Genomic DNA, 18,841 nt, shown 5'->3' on the forward strand with positions numbered 1-18,841 from the left:
CTTGAAACCTGACTGATTTGGATCAAGAAGGTCATTCTGAGAGAGATAGCAGGAGAGCTGGCCAAGGACGGCACGTTCAAGAGTTTTGGAGAGAAAAGAAAGAAGGGATACTGGTCTGTAGTTGTTGACATCGGAGGGATCGAGTGTAGGTTTTTTCAGAAGGGGTGTAATTACACCTATGTAATGCACTACTTTTGACTACTTTTTTATCAATCCAAACACATAGGTCAGTGTGGGGCCTCAGGCCTTTACAGATGGACTGTTCCTGGTTGAATGTTTGTAGGATGCCCATGGATGATCAAGGTAGGGCTGACCCCATTTAGTCGATTGTTTGGTTGATAGGCTGTTGGTCGATCGAGATTTCTTTAGTTGAGCAGTGGCAAAAAAACATGTATATATTAAGTATGCACCGATATTACATTTTTGTCCGATACAGATGTGATATTTTCCTTGCAAATAGAAAAATGATACCGCTAACCGATATTACATTTTTTTGCAGCCTTTTAAGCATTCTAGTACAGTTAAATCGTTGAAATACACACACACACCCTGACAAAAAGTTATTTTGTTGGCGTTTACGTATGTCCCCATTACCAGTAAAACATAATCAAAATCTATTTATTTTACTTACTTGCTGTGTTTCGTTCATTTGTTCAGTCTCAACCAGGATTTCATCATACATGTCAAGCAGTGAAGTTTCAGCTCTGTCTGTCCGTGGCCTCTCTTCCTCGGTGCGCACTGTCACTGTGTCCGTTTCCAGCTTGTCCTGCTGTGTGTAACAATTCACATAAACCCTGTTTCTTGTCTGCATCGAAGTAGCGGTCCTTGTACCTAGCATCGAGCATGTTGGCGACACAGTAAAGCGGCTCAGAGAATTCCACCGATTCACTTGTTCACAGCCTCGAGTACTTTTGCAAGTTTTAACCTCACGGTCTGTGTCGGCAGTTTTGTTGTTGAGCAGGTGTTTCAATGCCATGACAGAGGGTATCACGTCTGCTGCAGACGCAGTTGATGAGCTTATTTCTCCAGTCAGTTGTTCGAATGGCACTAGGAGTGTGTTCATGTTTCCAATTTTCAAACATGTTGTCAAATGCCATTGAAATGGCAGCAGCGGTATGAGAACCAGCAAATTCTTGAGCATGCAATACGGCTTTCCTCAGTACGAAATCCTCGTCGACCCGCTGTGCTGTCAGACTCAGCATGCTCATGGGGCTGACGTCGCTGGTCCAAATGTCAGTCGTGAAGCTAATGGCAGTGACGCCCATAGCATGTAGCTCATATATGTGCGTTTCAACAATACTGTGTGACTCCGGTAGGGCAACATCTGAAAAATATCGCCTACTTGGTAGGGTGTACCGGGGCTCAAGGTGCTCGTCCAGTCGGCGAAAGGCAACATCATCCACGACAGAACTGTTGATTGTCAAGGGCAATGAATTCCATTATCTTTATTATTCCATTATTATTTAGTGTTGTTTCTTCTGACCGTTTGGAACAATGTAATTATATTGTTATGTAATATATAATTATATTGTAATCTAATAGCACCTAATCTAACAGCACTTTACCTTCTTTTTTTTGATCTCCAGTATTTTCCACAACTAGTCAAATTAATCAACACATCTGACTTTACCTTTTACCTCCTGAGCAACCAGTAAACATTCCCAGTTTCGAGTTTATTTGGCACGTCCTCTGCAGACATTTTGGTGTTACGGTGTTGTTTGTTATAACCAATTTATTGATGTGATTATGATATGCTATTGGTCAGGCCTTTTTGTGCCCTATTCGAATGGGATTAGTTTTACTGGGGGACGTTGGGTAACGTAATTATGTGTACAACACATCTGTAATTTTAGTTCCCGTCCGAATTTGTCATGTCAGTAATTTTTACATGACAGGAGAGTAACAATTCCAGCCAGAATAACCTACTGTTTTATGGCGAACTCCAAGGTCCTCTGATAATACTAGTCCCGTGTGAATCGACATCTGTGTGTTTTGAGAGAAATGTCTGAGTTTGACAGGTGTTGCTTGCGGTTTGCGCAATAAAACAAGAACTGATTCGATAAATGAACTAAGTGCTGCGCATAAGCTATATATGAATAGGCTACATGTAGGCCATTCATATATCAACTTTCACAGTGAATGCTTTTGTTTATGTTTTATGCGTATGAATTGAATATTGCCAAATGCATCAGTAAAAAATATTGAGCTTATTTAATGCAACCCTTACTGTTAATAGATCGCAAAGCAGCATACAACTGACCTAAACGTTTGGAAATGATAAGTTAACTTTCTCATCCATAGCCTTAAAACGCATCTCAAGTGTAATTGCACTGTTTAGCTCACATCTGAAGGCTGGGGGGCATTTGGAATGTACTGCGGATCCCACATGTCCTCAAATCAAATATTATGTCAGCACTATACCAAAGATGGTTTGGTAGGGTTTAGAAACTTGGGAAACAAGCTTGAGTCATCAGTGTGGGCCCATCACCTGAACATGTTGTAATACAGGTATCGTCACGCCTAGAATGAAAACCTCCAGGCTTCCATCATAACTGAACATTTTATTTTTTTAAACAATTACAGGGGGCAGTTTGGAAAAAACGAATTCCGGCAGAATTGTTCTCTGTAATAACGGATATTCTGGAGTAATAATTACATAACCAACGTTCTCTACTAATACTAGTCCAGTTGTGAATAGGGCTTTGGTCACGTGCATGCGATGTGTTCATGTGTCACGTAAAGAGAGCAGGGTGGAGGGAATAGGGAATGTTTTTCCCAATAAAATGAGGGATTTTGGTAAAATAACTTTTCAGTCAGAAATGGCTGTAATTATGTTGCAGCTTCAGCAACACGGGCAGCGCGATGAACAATGTTGATGTTGTGTGGTGGTCACTGCAGCAGAGAGGAGAGAGACAACGGGTGCTTGTTTTAGTCACTCGCTATTTAAAACATAATAATACACAGCGCAGCAAGTCTGAGCCCGGCCCGGCACAGTCAAATCAGTTGCTGGTCGGACTCCCTCTAGTCATTTGTGTGTCTTAATTAATTTAATCAAAGAGTGTGCTTAAAGCATCAGTCAAGCTCAGTGAATATAGTTGATTTGATTAAAACACATAGGATGTGTCATTATATGGAAAAATACACATCTTAAAATGTCTACCAATCGGTCCAAGAGCAGATGACTCTTAGTCAACCAAGTTTTTTGTTGTTGTCTGGGACAACCCTAGAACAAAGTAAAGGTTATGGTGATGATGACTATGTAGTAAAGTAGATTAGGCTGTCTGAGTATAATGTAGACCTGTTCTGGTTAGTCTGTCTGTAGGTTGTTTCTGTCTCTGGCTCAGTTAGCCCTCGTTGGCCTGTGAGATGTGGTTGTTTTCCACGCTCTCCAGCCCTCTATCCACCCACCCCAGCCCTCTTCCCCACCACCAGAGCGTTCTTCTGGGGAGGGAGTGGAAAGGCTTCAACACCCCTCCACCCACCTCCTTTTAGCCTGGATGTTTTTTTCCTCTCACTCTCCCCTTTTCCCTCTTTTTCTTTCTCTAGTTTTTACGAGCTAACTACAACACAGTCCCTCCAGGCTTTCCCTGGGCCTCCCTCCAGGACAGTTGCTAAATAAATCACTCTGACCAGAGGGGAAGGAACCTCAAAAATTCCAGACAATCCACAGCGTTCCATGTCCTGTCTCTCCTCTCTATCTCGCTCTGGTTTCTCTCTCTTATATGTATTTTGGCCCACACCCCTTAGGCACAGAGAGAGGGCGGGAGGGCTTGGATATTGGTGTGTGGGTGAGGGAGAAATGTTTTGGGTGGAGAAAAGGAGCTTTTGAAGGGTTACGATTTTTTATTTTTTATTCATTGGGACCTGTCAACCATGTTTTTCTGCCTGCTCTGTAGCAAGCAATTTCAATCAGTCTCAATGCTAAGCCCATACTACTTTTGACAAGAGCCCTATGAGAGGAATATAATGCAATTTTGGATGCAGTGAGTGTAATGTTGGAGCTTTGTTTGCAGCTTTAACTACTTGCACACTGTCTGGTCTGATAGTGGACTGACTCTGGGGCCTGTTTGTTCTTATGGGCCACACACACACTTATCACACACATGCATACACACAGAGTTTATGAATCAGTTTATGAGTTTGCTGGGAGTTGGTCGTCCCATCATGGCTCTTGGGAACGGGGGATCTAAAAAACCCACGCTGCACTTCAGTATTAAGACGTGAATGTATGAGCAACACTGATGCCCCCCCCCCCCCCCCCCCCCCTCTACAGGTGGTCATGGCCCCCCATGAACCCTCTGTGGTGTTTGTGGATAACTACATCAAGCTCCTTGCTGACGGGAACCCAGAGACCTTCCAGAAAACTCTGGATATGAAGGTAAGGGCCACTTCGATTGGGTCCACTTGTTTTGTCTCAATGATGTCACCTGTTTTCAATTGTTATCTTCTACTTCCTCTGTCTTGTTTCCTCTTGCAATAACTGGTGTGTGTGTGTGTGTGTGTGTGTGTGTGTGTGTGTGTGTGTGTGTGTGTGTGTGTAGGGGTTGAAGCGCAGTGAGCAGAGCAGCATGTTGGAGCTCTTCAGACAGAGGTTACCCACTCCACCCTCAGGGACCGACGGAGGCCCCTCTCTCTCCTTCAGCACCCCCACCCCCGAGCAGGAGAACTCGCGCATACGCAAACTGGAGAAGCTCATCAAGAAGAGACTCTGAGTGTACACACACACTTGCACTCACACACATCACCATACCACACACAAATTATTCCAGTAATTCATCGAATACTTTTTCCTGCTCTGTTTAATCATAACAGAGAATTGCAGGCAGAGTAAAGACATGATTGTCTCATTTTTGTTAGGAGCATTAATATGAACCTCATGATTTCAAAGTCAACTGTCGGGTTATGAAGACATGTCCTCAGCTGCAGAGCTGTTGGCACTTATGACTAATTTACTTCTGTATTTCTTTTCTGCTTCTCTTTTTATGACACTAAATAACCAAGCTTTGTAAATGTCGTTAAATGTAGACTATATCATACACACACTATGCATATTAGCAAAATGTGTTTGCACTTAAGACAGAATCGAGAGCTACTAATTAAAAATGGCTTTAGGAGCAATTTGTTGCCGCTTTGGCACCTATCCTCCCAGTTCCAGACTGAGAACAAGGAACTTCAATGTGTTTGAAGCTAACATTTTCAGAATGTTCTCCTAATGTTTTCAGAATGTTCTCCTAGTGTTTTCAGAATGTCATTGTTCTCCACCTCTCCAGTCTGGTGTCTTTCATTGACTTCTGGGAAAACTAGTAGCATTTCAATCTTTGATGGATCAGTGTGACTAAAGGTACAATTTGGAGTACAGTGGCATATCCCATCCCTGCATTGAGGTATGTTTTCCGACCCATATCTCGTGCCGGCTCCACGGTGTCTTAATGAAACCATGATTGTGTTCCGACCTCAGTGCAGCTCAGTGTAAACCCACATCTCTCAAGCCTAGTCCAGAGGTGTATTCATTAGTCCAAACAAAAACAATAGTTTATTTTAGACAAATTTAGGTAGATCCCTCCCCGTTTCGTTCAGTTTGCTCCCGTTTTAAGAAACATTTTGCAACAGAATCGGCCTAATGAATAGGCCCAGTTGAGGTTAAACTTTTACCAGGATATTTTTTTCCAGGGGGAGGCGAAGGGGAGTTCCCATGTTTAGTTTTGTTGCCTTTCATGTTTCCTCTCCAATCAGCTGTGAGGGGGTGTTTCCTTTCCTCTATTTCACTGCAAAACAATGAAACCCTTTGAAGGTAGCGAAATTTGAAGACAGGCTGGCGGGACAATCCTCAGTCCCTTCTATGTTCTTTTTAGGGTTGGTATCTTCTGGCAAGTTTTAATTATGATTGACAGGTAATCTAGGCCTGTCAGTGTCAAACACAGGGGCCTGGAATAACTGAACAGAAAATAAAAAGGTTTAGACAATACATCATAAATAGAAAACTATATAATTGTGTGTAATATATCCTTGTACAACAGTGAACATATGAGTTCCTCTGTTAGACAGGGAATTACACTGAGAAGTTAGCACAATGATGCTAGTGGAGAACAAGAATATAATATAAGGAACACAGTTCCTTTAAATACTGTCATTGATCTAATTATTTCTACTGTTACCTGCTTCAGATAAAGTAGTTATTGCACGTTAACAGCAAATAGTCTGGATCAGTGATCCTTTGAATCGGTTCATATATACAGGAAAATTCATAATTTGGTGTAGCACGAGAATAAGGATAGGGTTTAAATAATGTGTGTGTGGTCAAGTATCTATTGTAAATCATTGTAGCTGGGGCATGAACGATTGGTGTTGGATTTCATCCTTGGAAAGCCTTATTATCCCCTCTCGAGAGTCCTGCAAATTGATAAATGTATGTATAATATATTAATGCTATTATGCTTTTGATGTACACATTCCTGCCTTCAGTTAATAAGAAGATAAACATGTTATTTTGTATTGTCAGAGTAATAGGCTACTGTAATGGTAACTGGTGAAAAACACTAATACGAGGGCTCCCGGGGGTGTAAAAAACTGCATCTTAGTACTAGAGGAGTCACTACAGACACCCTGGTTCGAAACCAAGCTGTATCACAACCGGCTGTGATTGGGAGTCCCATGGGGTGCCGCACAATTGGCCCAGCGTCGTTCGTGTTTGGCCAGTGTAGGCAGTCATTGTAATACGAATTTGTTCTTAACTGACTTGCCTAGTTAAATAAAGGTTATATAAAAAAAAGTTTGCTGTCATGTTTTCCTTGTTTTTTGGAATGTATGTATCACACACACCCCTCTCTCGCTATCTCTATCCTAGTCCAGGGGTGTAATCATTTGTCCAAAGAAAAGCAAGAGTTTCTATTGGACAAATTCGGGTCGATCACACCCCGTTATGCTCAGTTTGCTCCCGTTTAAGAAACGTCTTGCAACAGAATCGGCCTAATGAATAGGCCCAGTTGAGGTTAAACTTTTACACGGGTATTTTTTTTCAAGGGGGAGGCCAGAACGAGAGTTCCCATGTTTCGTTTTGTTGCCTTTCATGTTTCCTCTCCAATCAGCCGTGAGCGGGCGTTTTAAAAGGCGTTTCCTTTCCTGTAGTTCACTGCAAAAACAATGAAACCCTTTGAAGGGATATACATTTTAAGACCGATATAGACATTTGAAGACAGATAGACAGGACAATGCGCTGTGCCTTCTCCTGTGTTTTTTTTTTACGTCAGTGCCTGTGACACGTAGCTTGAGTTCACTATTTCATCAACTTCAAAGCCACAACGATTTATGTTGAATCTCTTATTTCGAAGGGCAAAACAGAATTAATTTTAGAAATGTTCGTTGACTTATTAAGGATTTAAATAGCATGCTGTAAAATAGTAAGATATTTTGTTTAGACGCGCGACAGTCGTAAACCGTAGCCTATTGCCAAGCAATAGAAGTTGATGCAAGCAAATTGCCGTCGGCAGAGTTGATTGGTCATTGGGAAGTTACCCGACGTGGAGGATCGATTGCATTCAAGGAAGGACACCCCTATGAGTTGGAAATTAAGTTTAACTACAGTTCTGCAAACTCGTCGCGCAGTAGGCTAAAATTTTGTTTGGGAGCGGGTTGTTTAACTTGTTTTTAAGGACTTTTTTGTAAAGCAATGGTGGGCAGACTAAACTTGCTGAATGTATGTGACGACGACCCATTGGACATGAGCTGCAAAGCCGAGCGGGGACTTGACAGCCCGGACTCCGGACTACCCCCCAGCCCCAGTCCGAGCCATTGGCTGCTGCCTGACTGCAGGGATAAAGGTGCCATAAGCCCGGTGTCTGAAGACGAGAGCAGAGGGTCATCCTTGGTACGTAGGCTGTCGCACGTGTGTTACAGTAACTGCGAACATCCTGCTATGAAATTGTGAGGCTAAGTTAAAACATTGTTTCCGAAGTATATAGCCTCTGAATGCGTTTCCCTGCATGGCCCATAGTGAATCTGAGTCATGTCAGTAGTAAATTGGGTCAGTAGTCCAAGCCAATCAGGTTCACGACATCAACCAATTATTTGCTCCTTATGTTAGTGCTGACTATTCTTGCAGGTTCCCATTTTATCGATTGGATCTGTTCCTCGGCTGCACACCTTGTCCTACGGGGAGGGCATAGTACTTGATCCACTACTGACCAAGGAAATACGGTATGCTGTTTTGAGTTACTGCATGTAGGCTATGAGTGTGTGATTTTGAAATTGTCTTAGCACTCCACCGTGTGTTGTCCACGATTTGTATAAATACCATTAAACAAATGTGGTGGACCACAGATCAAACGTTGCCATTTCTAAAACTATATCTAGCTGAACATGCAGTGAATTGACACTTGTCCAAATGTTGTCATTCCTAGATACACATCGTCTGTCCACTATGACTCAGAGCGTCACTTTATCCATGACATGGCCATGCAGCCCAGAGGCCTGGGTCTGGAGAACTGCAGCCAGATGGTCCTGGCTGTCCCTCACAGCACCTGGAGACACTACAAGACCCAGCTGGACTTCCAGCCTCGCCAACGGGCCCAGCGCTTCCAGAGCACCACCATCGTCTACCCCAAGCACGCTCGCACCATCTACACAACCGAGCTGAGCTACGACAGTCGCCGGCTTGCCAGGAGATTCATGTCGCGGGTGGAGCTGGAGGCTGCTGACCGGAGTAGGCTACCCCAGTAGGTTAGGGGAAGGCTGGGCACGGCCTGGGGGAGAATTCCCTGGGCCCTGTGGGGCCCAACCATCCACCAGGCTGACACCACCCATGGACCCAGTTTACAGACAGTCATCTATTGGTTTAGATTGGAAAGCATTGTAGCCCACGTTTTGAGTACCAGTCTCAAGAAGAGGGAGGAATCTGATCTGGAGTATCAAACAAATAGCAGGGACATCTGTGTGAGGCTGCCATCTACCAAAGGGTTTATCCATTAGTGACTAGTAAAGATATTTCTCTGGTATGTCAAAGTTGGATTCATTTTAATGCAGAGTGTTGAACTGTTGACTGAGACCGATGATAGTGTATACTATCACTGTGGAGGAACTTGTAAACCAGATTTGGAAGTGAAGGATTGTTAGGGAAGTGTAGTCCGGACCATCACTGTCAAAACATTGTGTTTATGCCTAACCATTGCAGTGGGGCTCAATGAACAATGACCCTACATTGTAAGATTCTAAGGCAATAGTGGAGTTTCCATGTGGCTTTTGTAAGTATTCACATTTGTAGACACACAGGGAGTTGTCAAATTACTGTCTATGACTGGGCTTTAAAATGTCTCTTCAAATCACAGGGTATTATGGGGTATTGGTTGCACAACATTACTTACCACAAGCAGAATATCCTAGCCTAGATAGTGTAACACCAAACCCCATCTTAGTCTTGCCTAAACAAACACATTGTCATCTACTGTAAGTATGGTCATGGAGCAGAAAGCCAGTTTTTTTTTTCTTTTTTTTTCTTTTTTTTTCTCTCCAAATTGTGTAAAAGGGTTGCAAATTAGAGCAAGTTCTGTGTTGAACGTTGGGACATTTTTTTCTCCCCCACAGAGATCATTGCAAATTGATGAAGTTGGTATTAGTTGGTAATGAGTAGCAAGAGATTATCCAATGTGTCATTATTGTTCTGTTATAACGTTTTAGCATTTTCCTAATAGTGAAGTATTGTTTTTACTAACATCTTGTGAACTGTCCCTCAACTGTTCATTATCTTTGCCTATCACCTTCTGGTTGCTTCCATAGGTTTTGTTTTATGTATTTATTTGATGCTCATCAACTCCTTTTGGTAGCCTAATAGTAATACACGGGTATCTTCCCTCAAGGTCCTACAAGGATGCTTATCTAGAGAACTTGAACTGTCTTGAGATACCCAAAGTGCCTTATTGAAGTCAAATGTTATTGCTTTTAAGCTCTGTTTTATTGCAGATTTGAGAAGTTAAAATAATTTTTTTATGTACTCAATGCAATACTGACAAGACTACATTTTGAATTGATGTATCAGGATTTTGTTTTGGTTATCAGTTAGGGATGTTCCTAGATGAGTAGATCTACAACTTTAGTGCAATTACACCAACTCTGATTGAGACAGCTATGCCATCTGCAGGATAGAGAAAGTGCTGCACATAACCAGAATTATTAGTTTGATAACAGCCCCACCTAGACGTGGTGGCGTGTAATGACACCACTGCTCTCCAAGTGTCCCTTGAACAGCCCCAAGCAGTCCATCACCCCATGCTGTGAGGCCAGGTAGCATTTCCTCCGGTTGGGCTTGGTGGGTACCAGCATCTGGACATGTCAACGGTGTTTCCTCCTTGTATTTCATTGCCTCTCGCTGGGATTTATTGGGGCAGAGGCTGGTCAGACTCCTGGCCTTGGTCTTTTTGCCGTTGTAACCCTTGAATATGGGTTTGGACTGTGTGGAGGAGTCTTTGATGACCTGTTGCTACTCAGTGTTGGTGTGTTAATCTGCTGTGAGTGCATGATGGCAAATTGGGTGAAGTTGTTTTGATTTCACAGCACTATCACTCAACACATCTGTGTTTAAAAAAAAAAAATGAAGCTTTAAGCTAATCATTGTTTTATTAAGAGTTGACAGGTAGCCTAGCGGTTAAGTGCGTTGGACCAGTAACCGAAAGATTGCTGGTTCGCATCCCAGAGCCGACTAGGTGAAAAATCTGCCGGTGCCTTTGAGCAAGGCACTTAACGCTAATTGCTCCTGTACGTCGCTCTGGGTAAGAGCGTCTGCTAAATTACTGAAATGTAAAAATGTGCAGTACGTATAAGTCGCTCCACAATTGTCTTGGTTGCTAAAATGATAAGTTAACCTAATTTCCGTTTGACAAAACAATGCATAGTGTTGAGAATCATTGTACCATCTAAACTGCTGTGAAATACAATATATATGTAAAAGTATGTGGACCCCTTCAAATGAGTGGAGCCACACCCGTTGCTGACGGGTGTATAAAATCGAACACACAGCCATGCAATCTCCATAGACAAACATTGGCAGTAGAATGGCTTTACTGAAGAGTGTGGCAACAGTTTGGGGAAGGCCCTTTCCTGTTTCAGCATGACAATGTCCCTGTGCACAAAGGGAAGTACATACAGAAATGGTTTGTCGAGATCGGTGTAGAAGAACTTGACTGGCCTGCACAGAGCCCTGACCTCAACCCCATCGAACACCTTTGGGATGAATTGGAACGCCGACTGTGAGCCAGGCCTAATCGCCCAACATCAGTGCCCGACCTCACTAATGCACTTGTGGCTGAATGGAAACAAGTCCCTGCAGCAGTGTTCCAACATCTAGTGGTAAGCCTTCCCAGAAGAGTGGAGGCTGTTATAGCAGCAAAGGGGGGACCAACTCTATATTAATGCACATGATTTTGTAATGAGAAGTTCGATGAGCAGGTGTCCACATACTTCTGGTCATGTAGTGTATCTTCAATAACCAAAAATATTGTATTTTCAACTGTTTGAAGCTTATGTTCAAAACCGAAAGTTAAAGATGCAAAAACTAAAATTAAGAATGGGAAACATCGAAATAGCCAGTGGTGACCTGTCATGTTTTGAACACCCCATCTGTTTTGCATGTTATTTTGGAATTAATACATGACACATATCAATTTGCAAACACTGTAAAAACCATATATTTTTTCTTCTTTTTTTTCAAGAAATCAAGTTAATAAAGTTGCATACAAACATGGTCTCTTTTTTGCTTTCTTGATTATAGAAGCTCCAAAATGCAGGTGTTTCAGCCTAGCTCAGTGCTTTCTGTGGTGGTGGGGCAGCCAGCAGAAAATACGGTGCGTAGGGGTTCGTAGTGTTCTCCAGTTGCGCCGTGATTGGCTCAGTGTTTTTTTGTTGTTGTATTTTACCCCCTTTTTCTCCCAATTTTAATTATGATCTTGTCTCATCGTATAACCCCCCAACGGGCTTGAGAGAGGCGAAGGTTGAGTCATGCGTCCTCCGAAACATGACCCACCAAACTGCACTCCTTAACACCCACCCGCTTAACCCAGAATCAGCTGCACCAATGTGTCAGAGGAAACACCATTCAACTGACGACTGAAGTCAACCTGCAGGCGCCCGGCCCACCACATGGAGTCGCTAGAGCACGATGAGCCAAGTAAAGGCCCCTCCCCTAACCCGGACGATGCTGGGCCAATTGTGCGCTGCCCTATGGGACTCCTCACTCATGGGGACACAACGTCACCGCAAAATCTACGGGGAGAGCTGAAAAATTCAAGCCCCCTGGGTACTGCCATAGAGTTACATTAGAAGTGCCCATCCAAGAAGGCTCAAGGTCATTGCCCACAGATAAAATGACGTCAAATTACATTATATCTACAGTAGCTTTGATTGGACTGATCATGTCAACATCATACTTTCAAAATCTTAGCTAGCAGTCATCATTATGAATCAAGTCAACAATCTACTAGCAAATCCTTGTCATATGAAGAGAAATTATAGATAAAACGGATCGGTGCTCATCGGCCATTGGACATAAACATTTACAAGTTGGAAATCACAAATTCAATATTGAGTAGTTTGGAAGGATTCAGGGGCTAACTGCAAGCACTGCAAAGCAATCACTGACGCCGGAGGAGATGGCTGCCGTTTTACAGTCCCCTAACCAATTGTGTTGTGTTTTTTCACGTTATTTATAACTTATTTTGTACATAATGTTTCTGCCACCGTCTCTTATGACCAAAAATAGCTTCTAGATATCAGGGCAGCGATTACTAGCCCCGTACTGGAAGAAGATTTTTTCTTTAACTTCTTATGGGTACCTGGGACGCTAGAGTCCCACCTGGCCAACATCCAAGGAAATTGCAGAGTGCCAAATTCAAAAATACTCAATTCAAATATTTAACATTCTTGAAAATATATGTGTTATACATAAAAATAAAGCTTAACTTCTTGTTAATCCAGCCGCCGTGTCAGATTTCAAAAAGGCTTTACGGCGAAAGCAAACCATGCGATTATCTGAGGACAGCGCCCCGCATACAAAAGCATAAATCGTATTTCAACCAGGCAGGTGCGACACAAAAGTCAGAAATAGCGATATAAAAAATGCCTTACCTTTTGATCTTTGTATGGTTGCACTCACAAGACTCCCAGTTACACAATACATGTTTGTTTTGTTCGATAAAGTCCCTCTTTATATCCAAAAACCTCAGTTTTGTTGGCGCGTTTTGTTCAGTAATCCAATGGCTCAAAGGCAGTCACAGCAGGCAGACGAAAAATCCAAATAGTATCCGTAAAGTTCGTAGAAACATGTCAAACGATGTTTATAATCAATCCTCAGGTTGTTTTTAGCCTAAATAATTGATAACATTTCAACCGGACAATAGAAAAACAAGAAAGGTGCGCTCTCGGTCGTGCGCAGGAAACGGGTCTGGCGACTTCCCAGGGTCCACTCACTCAAAGTGGTCTTACTCCCTCGTTTTTCAGAATACAAGCCTCAAACTATTTCTAAAGACTGTTGACATCTAGTGGAAGCCATAGGAAGTGCAATTTGAGTCCTAAGTCAATGGATACTGTAATGGCATTCAATAGAAAATCCCACTTCCTGGATGGATTTTTCTCAGGTTTTCGCCTGCCATATCAGTTCTGTTATACTCACAGACATTATTTTAACAGTTTTGGAAACTTTAGAGTGTTTTCTATCCAAATCTATGCATATCCTAGCTTCTGGGCCTGAGTAGCAGGCAGTTTACTTTGGGCAAGCTTCTCATCCAGATGTCGAAATACTGCCCACAAGCCATAACAAGTTTTAACGAGTCGGACGCGAAGGAGTTACTTCTGACACCCGATAAGGCCCTCATCCCCGTCATGCGCAGGAGAAAGAGACGGAGATATCCAAGGACGTAGGTCTGGATGCCTTGTAAGGATCCGATGGCGAGTGGGTAATCTGCCTTTACCATCTGGGTCCTATTAGCCAACGTACAATCATTGGATAATAAAATAGATGAACTACGAGCACGTAAATATCCTACCAATGGGACATTAACTGTAATATCTTATGTTTCACTGAATCGTGGCTGAACGACGATATAACAAATAGCTGGCGGGTTTTATGCTGTTTTGGCAGAATAGAACAGCCAGCTCTGGTAAGACAAGTGGTGTGGGTCTATGTATATTTGTAAACGTCAGCTGGTGCACGAAATCTAAGGAAGTCTCCAGGTTTTGCTTGCCTGAGGTAGAGGATCATCATGATAAGCTGTAGACTAAACTATTTACCAAGAGAGTTTTCATCTATATTCTTCGTAGCTGTCTATTTACCACCACAAACCGATGCTGGCACTGAGACCGCACTCAATGAGCTGTATACGGCTATAAGCAAACAGGAAAACGCTCATCCAGAGGCGGCGCTCCTAGTGGCCGGGGACTTTAATACAGTGAAACTTAAATTTGTTTTACCTCATTTCTACCAGCATGGTAAATGTTTAACCTAGAGGGAAAAAACTCTAGACCACCTTTACTCCACACACACAGACGTGTACAAAGCTCTCCCTCGCCCTCCATTTGGCAAATCTGACAATTATATCCTCCTGAATCCTGCTTGCAAGCAAAAACTAAAAGAAGGAAGCAACAGTGACTCTATTAATAAAAAAATGATCAGATGAAGCAGCTGCTAAGCTACAGGACTGTTTTGCTAGCACAGACTGGAATATGTTCTGGGATTCTTCCGATGGCATTGAGGAGTACACCACATCAGTCACTGGCTGATGACATCTCCACAGTGACTGTATGTACATACCCCAAGCAGAAGTCATGGATTACAGGAAACATCCGCAATGAGCTAAAGGGTAGAGCTGCCGCTTTCAAGGAGCGGGACTCTAACCCGGAAGCTTATAAGAAATCCCGCTATGCCCTCCGTCGAACCATCACAGGCAAAGCATCAATACAGGACTAAGTTTGAAATGTACTACCCCTGCTCCATCGCCCGTCGGATGTGGCAGGGCTTGCAAACTATTACAGACTACAAAGGGAAGCACAGCCGTGAGCTGCCCAGTGACACAAGCCTACTAGACGAGCTAAATTACTTCCATGCTCGCTTCGAGGCAAGTAACACTGAAACAGGCATGAGCGCATCAGCTTTTCCGGACGACTGTGTGAGCACGCTCTCTGTAGCCGATGTGAGTAAAACCTTTAAACCAGTCAACAGTCACAAGGCCATAGGCAGAGTTGCAAAGAAAAAGCCATATGTCAGACTGGCCAATAAAAATAAAAGATTAAGATGGGCAAAAGAACACAGACACTGGACAGAGGAACTCTGCCTAGAAGGCCAGTTATCCCAGACTCGCTTCTTCACTGTTGACGTTGAGACAGGTGTTTTGCGGGTACTATTTAATAAAGCTGCCAATTCAGCAATTGTGAGGCGTCTGTTCCTCAAACTAGACACTTTAATGTACTTGTCCTCTTGCTCAGTTGTGTACTGGGGCCTCCCACTCCTCTTCTGTTCTGGTTAGAGACAGTTTGCGCTGTTCTGTGAAGGGAGAAGTACACAGCGTTGTACGAGATCTTCAGTTTCTTGGCAATTTCTCTCATGGAATAGCCTTCATTTCTCAGAACAAGAAAAGACTGACGAGTTTCAGAAGAAAGCTCTTTGTTTCTGGCCATTTTGAGCCTGTAATCAAACCCACAAATGCTGATACTCCAGATACTCAACTAGTCTAAAGAAGGCCAGTTGTATTGCTTCTTTAATCAGCACAACAGTTTTCAGCTGTGCTAACAATTGCAAAATGGTTTTCTAATGATAAATTAGTATTTTTTTAAATGATAAACTTGGATTAGCTAACACAACTTGTCTTTGGAACACAGTAGTGATGGTTGCTGATAAAGGGCCTCTGTATGCCTATGTAGATATTCCATAAAAAATTTGCCGTTTCCAGCTACAATAGTCATTTACAACATTAACAAAGTCTACACTGTATTTCTGATAAATTTTATGTTATTTTAATGGACAAAATGTTTTATTTTCTTTAAAAAACAAGGACATTTCTAAGTGACACAACTTTTGAATGGTAGTGTACATATTACCTCAATTACCTCGACTAACCGGTGCCCCCGCACATTGACTCTGTATCGGTACCCCCTGTATATAGCCTCGCTATTGTTATTTTACTGCTGCCATTTAATATTTGTTACTTTTATTTTTTACTTGTCTATTTTTTACTTCACTTATTTTTCTTAACTGCATTGTTGGTTAAGGGCTTGTAAGTAAGCATTTCTCTGTAAGATCTACACCTGTTGTATTTGGCGCATGTGACAAATAACATTTGATTTGACTAGCCTGATCTTCAGTGGAGTGGATGTGTGGTCCAAGTCTGGGTTTAAGGGTCTCTTTTCCAAGCCTAAAAGGATAAACGTTCAACATTGGCCATGCTGTCAATCCAGCATGATTTCTGCAGCTTTCAAAACAACTGCAAACTCGGAACTGGGAGTTGAAGACAGTGAGTTGAGTGAGTTGAAGACAACTGGGAACTCAGAAAAAACCGAGCTCCGACTGGGAAAATACGTTTTGAAAGGTCATCCACCTTTGAATTCCAAGTCGGGAACTCAGGCCTCTTTCTAGAACTCCGACCTGAAGATCACTAATGTCATGTCATAACCTGCGTCCGTAATGGGTCTGCGGTCAAACGACCACCCCTCATCACTGTCAAACACTCCCTAAAACACTTCAGCGAGCAGGCCTTTTTAATCGAACTGGCCCGGGTATCTGCTGTCACAGTTACCAGCCCTTTCAAGCTTAACATCCTTATTATTTATCGCCCTCCAGGTTCCCTTGGAGAGTTCATCAATGAGCTTGACGCCTTGATAAGTTCCTTTCCTGAGGATGGCTCACCTCTCACAGTTCTGGGTGACTTTAACCTCCCCACGTCAACCTTTGACTCATTCCTCTCTGCCTCCTTCTTTCCACTCCTCTCCTCTTTTGACCTCACCCTCTCACCTTCCCCCCCTACTCACAAGGCAGGCAATACGCTTGACCTCATCTTTACTAGATGCTGTTCTTCCACTAATCTCATTGCAACTCCCCTCCAAGTCTCCGACCACTACCTTGTATCCTTTTCCCTCTCGCTCTCATCCAACACTTCCCACTCTGCCCCTACTCGGATGGTATCGCGCCGTCCCAACCTTCGCTCTCTCTCCCCCGCTACTCTCTCCTCTTCCATCCTATCATCTCTTCCCTCTGCTCAAACCTTCTCCAACCTATCTCCTGATTCTGCCTCCTCAACCCTCCTCTCCTCCCTTTCTGCATCCTTTGACTCTCTATGTCCCCTATCCTCCAGGCCGGCTCGGTCCTCCCCTCCTGCTCCGTGGCTCGACGACTCATTGCGAGCTCACAGAACAGGGCTCCGGGCAGCCGAGCGGAAATGGAGGAAAACTCGCCTCCCTGCGGACCTGGCATCCTTTCACTCCCTCCTCTCTACATTTTCCTCTTCTGTCTCTGCTGCTAAAGCCACTTTCTACCACTCTAAATTCCAAGCATCTGCCTCTAACCCTAGGAAGCTCTTTGCCACCTTCTCCTCCCTCCTGAATCCTCCTCCCCCCCCCCCCCCTCCTCCCTCTCTGCGGATGACTTCGTCAACCATTTTGAAAAGAAGGTCGACGACATCCGATCCTCGTTTGCTAAGTCAAACGACACCGCTGGTTCTGCTCACACTGCCCTACCCTGTGCTTTGACCTCTTTCTCCCCTCTCTCTCCAGATGAAATCTCGCGTCTTGTGACGGCCGGCCGCCCAACAACCTGCCCGCTTGACCCTATCCCCTCCTCTCTTCTCCAGACCATTTCCGGGGACCTCCTCCCTTACCTCACCTCGCTCATCAACTCATCCTTGACCGCTGGCTACGTCCCTTCCGTCTTCAAGAGAGCGAGAGTTGCACCCCTTCTGAAAAAACCTACACTCGATCCCTCCGATGTCAACAACTACAGACCAGTATCCCTTCTTTCTTTTCTCTCCAAAACTCTTGAACGTGCCGTCCTTGGCCAGCTCTCCTGCTATCTCTCTCAGAATGACCTTCTTGATCCAAATCAGTCAGGTTTCAAGACTAGTCATTCAACTGAGACTGCTCTTCTCTGTGTCACGGAGGCGCTCCGCACTGCTAAAGCTAACTCTCTCTCCTCTGCTCTCATCCTTCTAGACCTATCGGCTGCCTTTGATACTGTGAACCATCAGATCCTCCTCTCCACCCTCTCCGAGTTGGGCATCTCCGGCGCGGCCCACGCTTGGATTGCGTCCTACCTGACAGGTCGCTCCTACCAGGTGGCGTGGCGAGAATCTGTCTCCGCACCACGTGCTCTCACCACTGGTGTCCCCCAGGGCTCTGTTCTAGGCCCTCTCCTATTCTCGCTATACACCAAGTCACTTGGCTCTGTCATATCCTCACATGGTCTCTCCTATCATTGCTATGCAGACGACACACAATTAATCTTCTCCTTTCCCCCTTCTGATAACCAGGTGGCGAATCGCATCTCTGCATGTCTGGCAGACATATCAGTGTGGATGACGGATCACCACCTCAAGCTGAACCTCGGCAAGACGGAGCTGCTCTTCCTCCCGGGGAAGGACTGCCCGTTCCATGATCTCGCCATCACGGTTGACAACTCCATTGTGTCCTCCTCCCAGAGTGCTAAGAACCTTGGCGTGATCCTGGACAACACCCTGTCGTTCTCAACTAACATCAAGGCGGTGACCCGCTCCTGTAGGTTCATGCTCTACAACATTCGCAGAGTACGACCCTGCCTCACACAGGAAGCGGCGCAGGTCCTAATCCAGGCACTTGTCATCTCCCGTCTGGATTACTGCAA

General features: G+C 43.9%; 2 protein-coding genes across 3 annotated transcripts in view; both read left to right on the plus strand.

The window, feature by feature from the left end:
- The window catches only part of LOC120018228 (vacuolar protein sorting-associated protein 53 homolog), a 32,809-nt gene extending 26,128 nt beyond the window's left edge, over positions 1 to 6,681 (plus strand). For both annotated transcript variants that reach the window (XM_038961305.1, XM_038961306.1), the window contains 2 exons: positions 4,274 to 4,378; positions 4,542 to 6,681. In XM_038961305.1, coding sequence (XP_038817233.1) covers positions 4,274 to 4,378; positions 4,542 to 4,712 — 276 coding nt within the window. In that variant the 3' untranslated portion in view covers positions 4,713 to 6,681. The remainder of the gene's footprint in view (positions 1 to 4,273; positions 4,379 to 4,541) is intronic.
- An 825-nt stretch (positions 6,682 to 7,506) lies between these two features.
- LOC120018765 (refilin-B-like) lies at positions 7,507 to 8,990 on the plus strand. The gene is made up of 3 exons (XM_038961972.1): positions 7,507 to 7,864; positions 8,099 to 8,193; positions 8,397 to 8,990. Exons 1-3 carry the CDS (start codon positions 7,667 to 7,669, stop codon positions 8,713 to 8,715), a joined length of 612 nt encoding a protein of 203 aa, XP_038817900.1. The 5' UTR covers positions 7,507 to 7,666; the 3' UTR covers positions 8,716 to 8,990.
- Positions 8,991 to 18,841: the final 9,851 nt, after the last annotated feature.

This window comes from Salvelinus namaycush, chromosome 23, assembly GCF_016432855.1.
Source record: "Salvelinus namaycush isolate Seneca chromosome 23, SaNama_1.0, whole genome shotgun sequence".
NCBI lineage: Eukaryota > Metazoa > Chordata > Actinopteri > Salmoniformes > Salmonidae > Salvelinus > Salvelinus namaycush.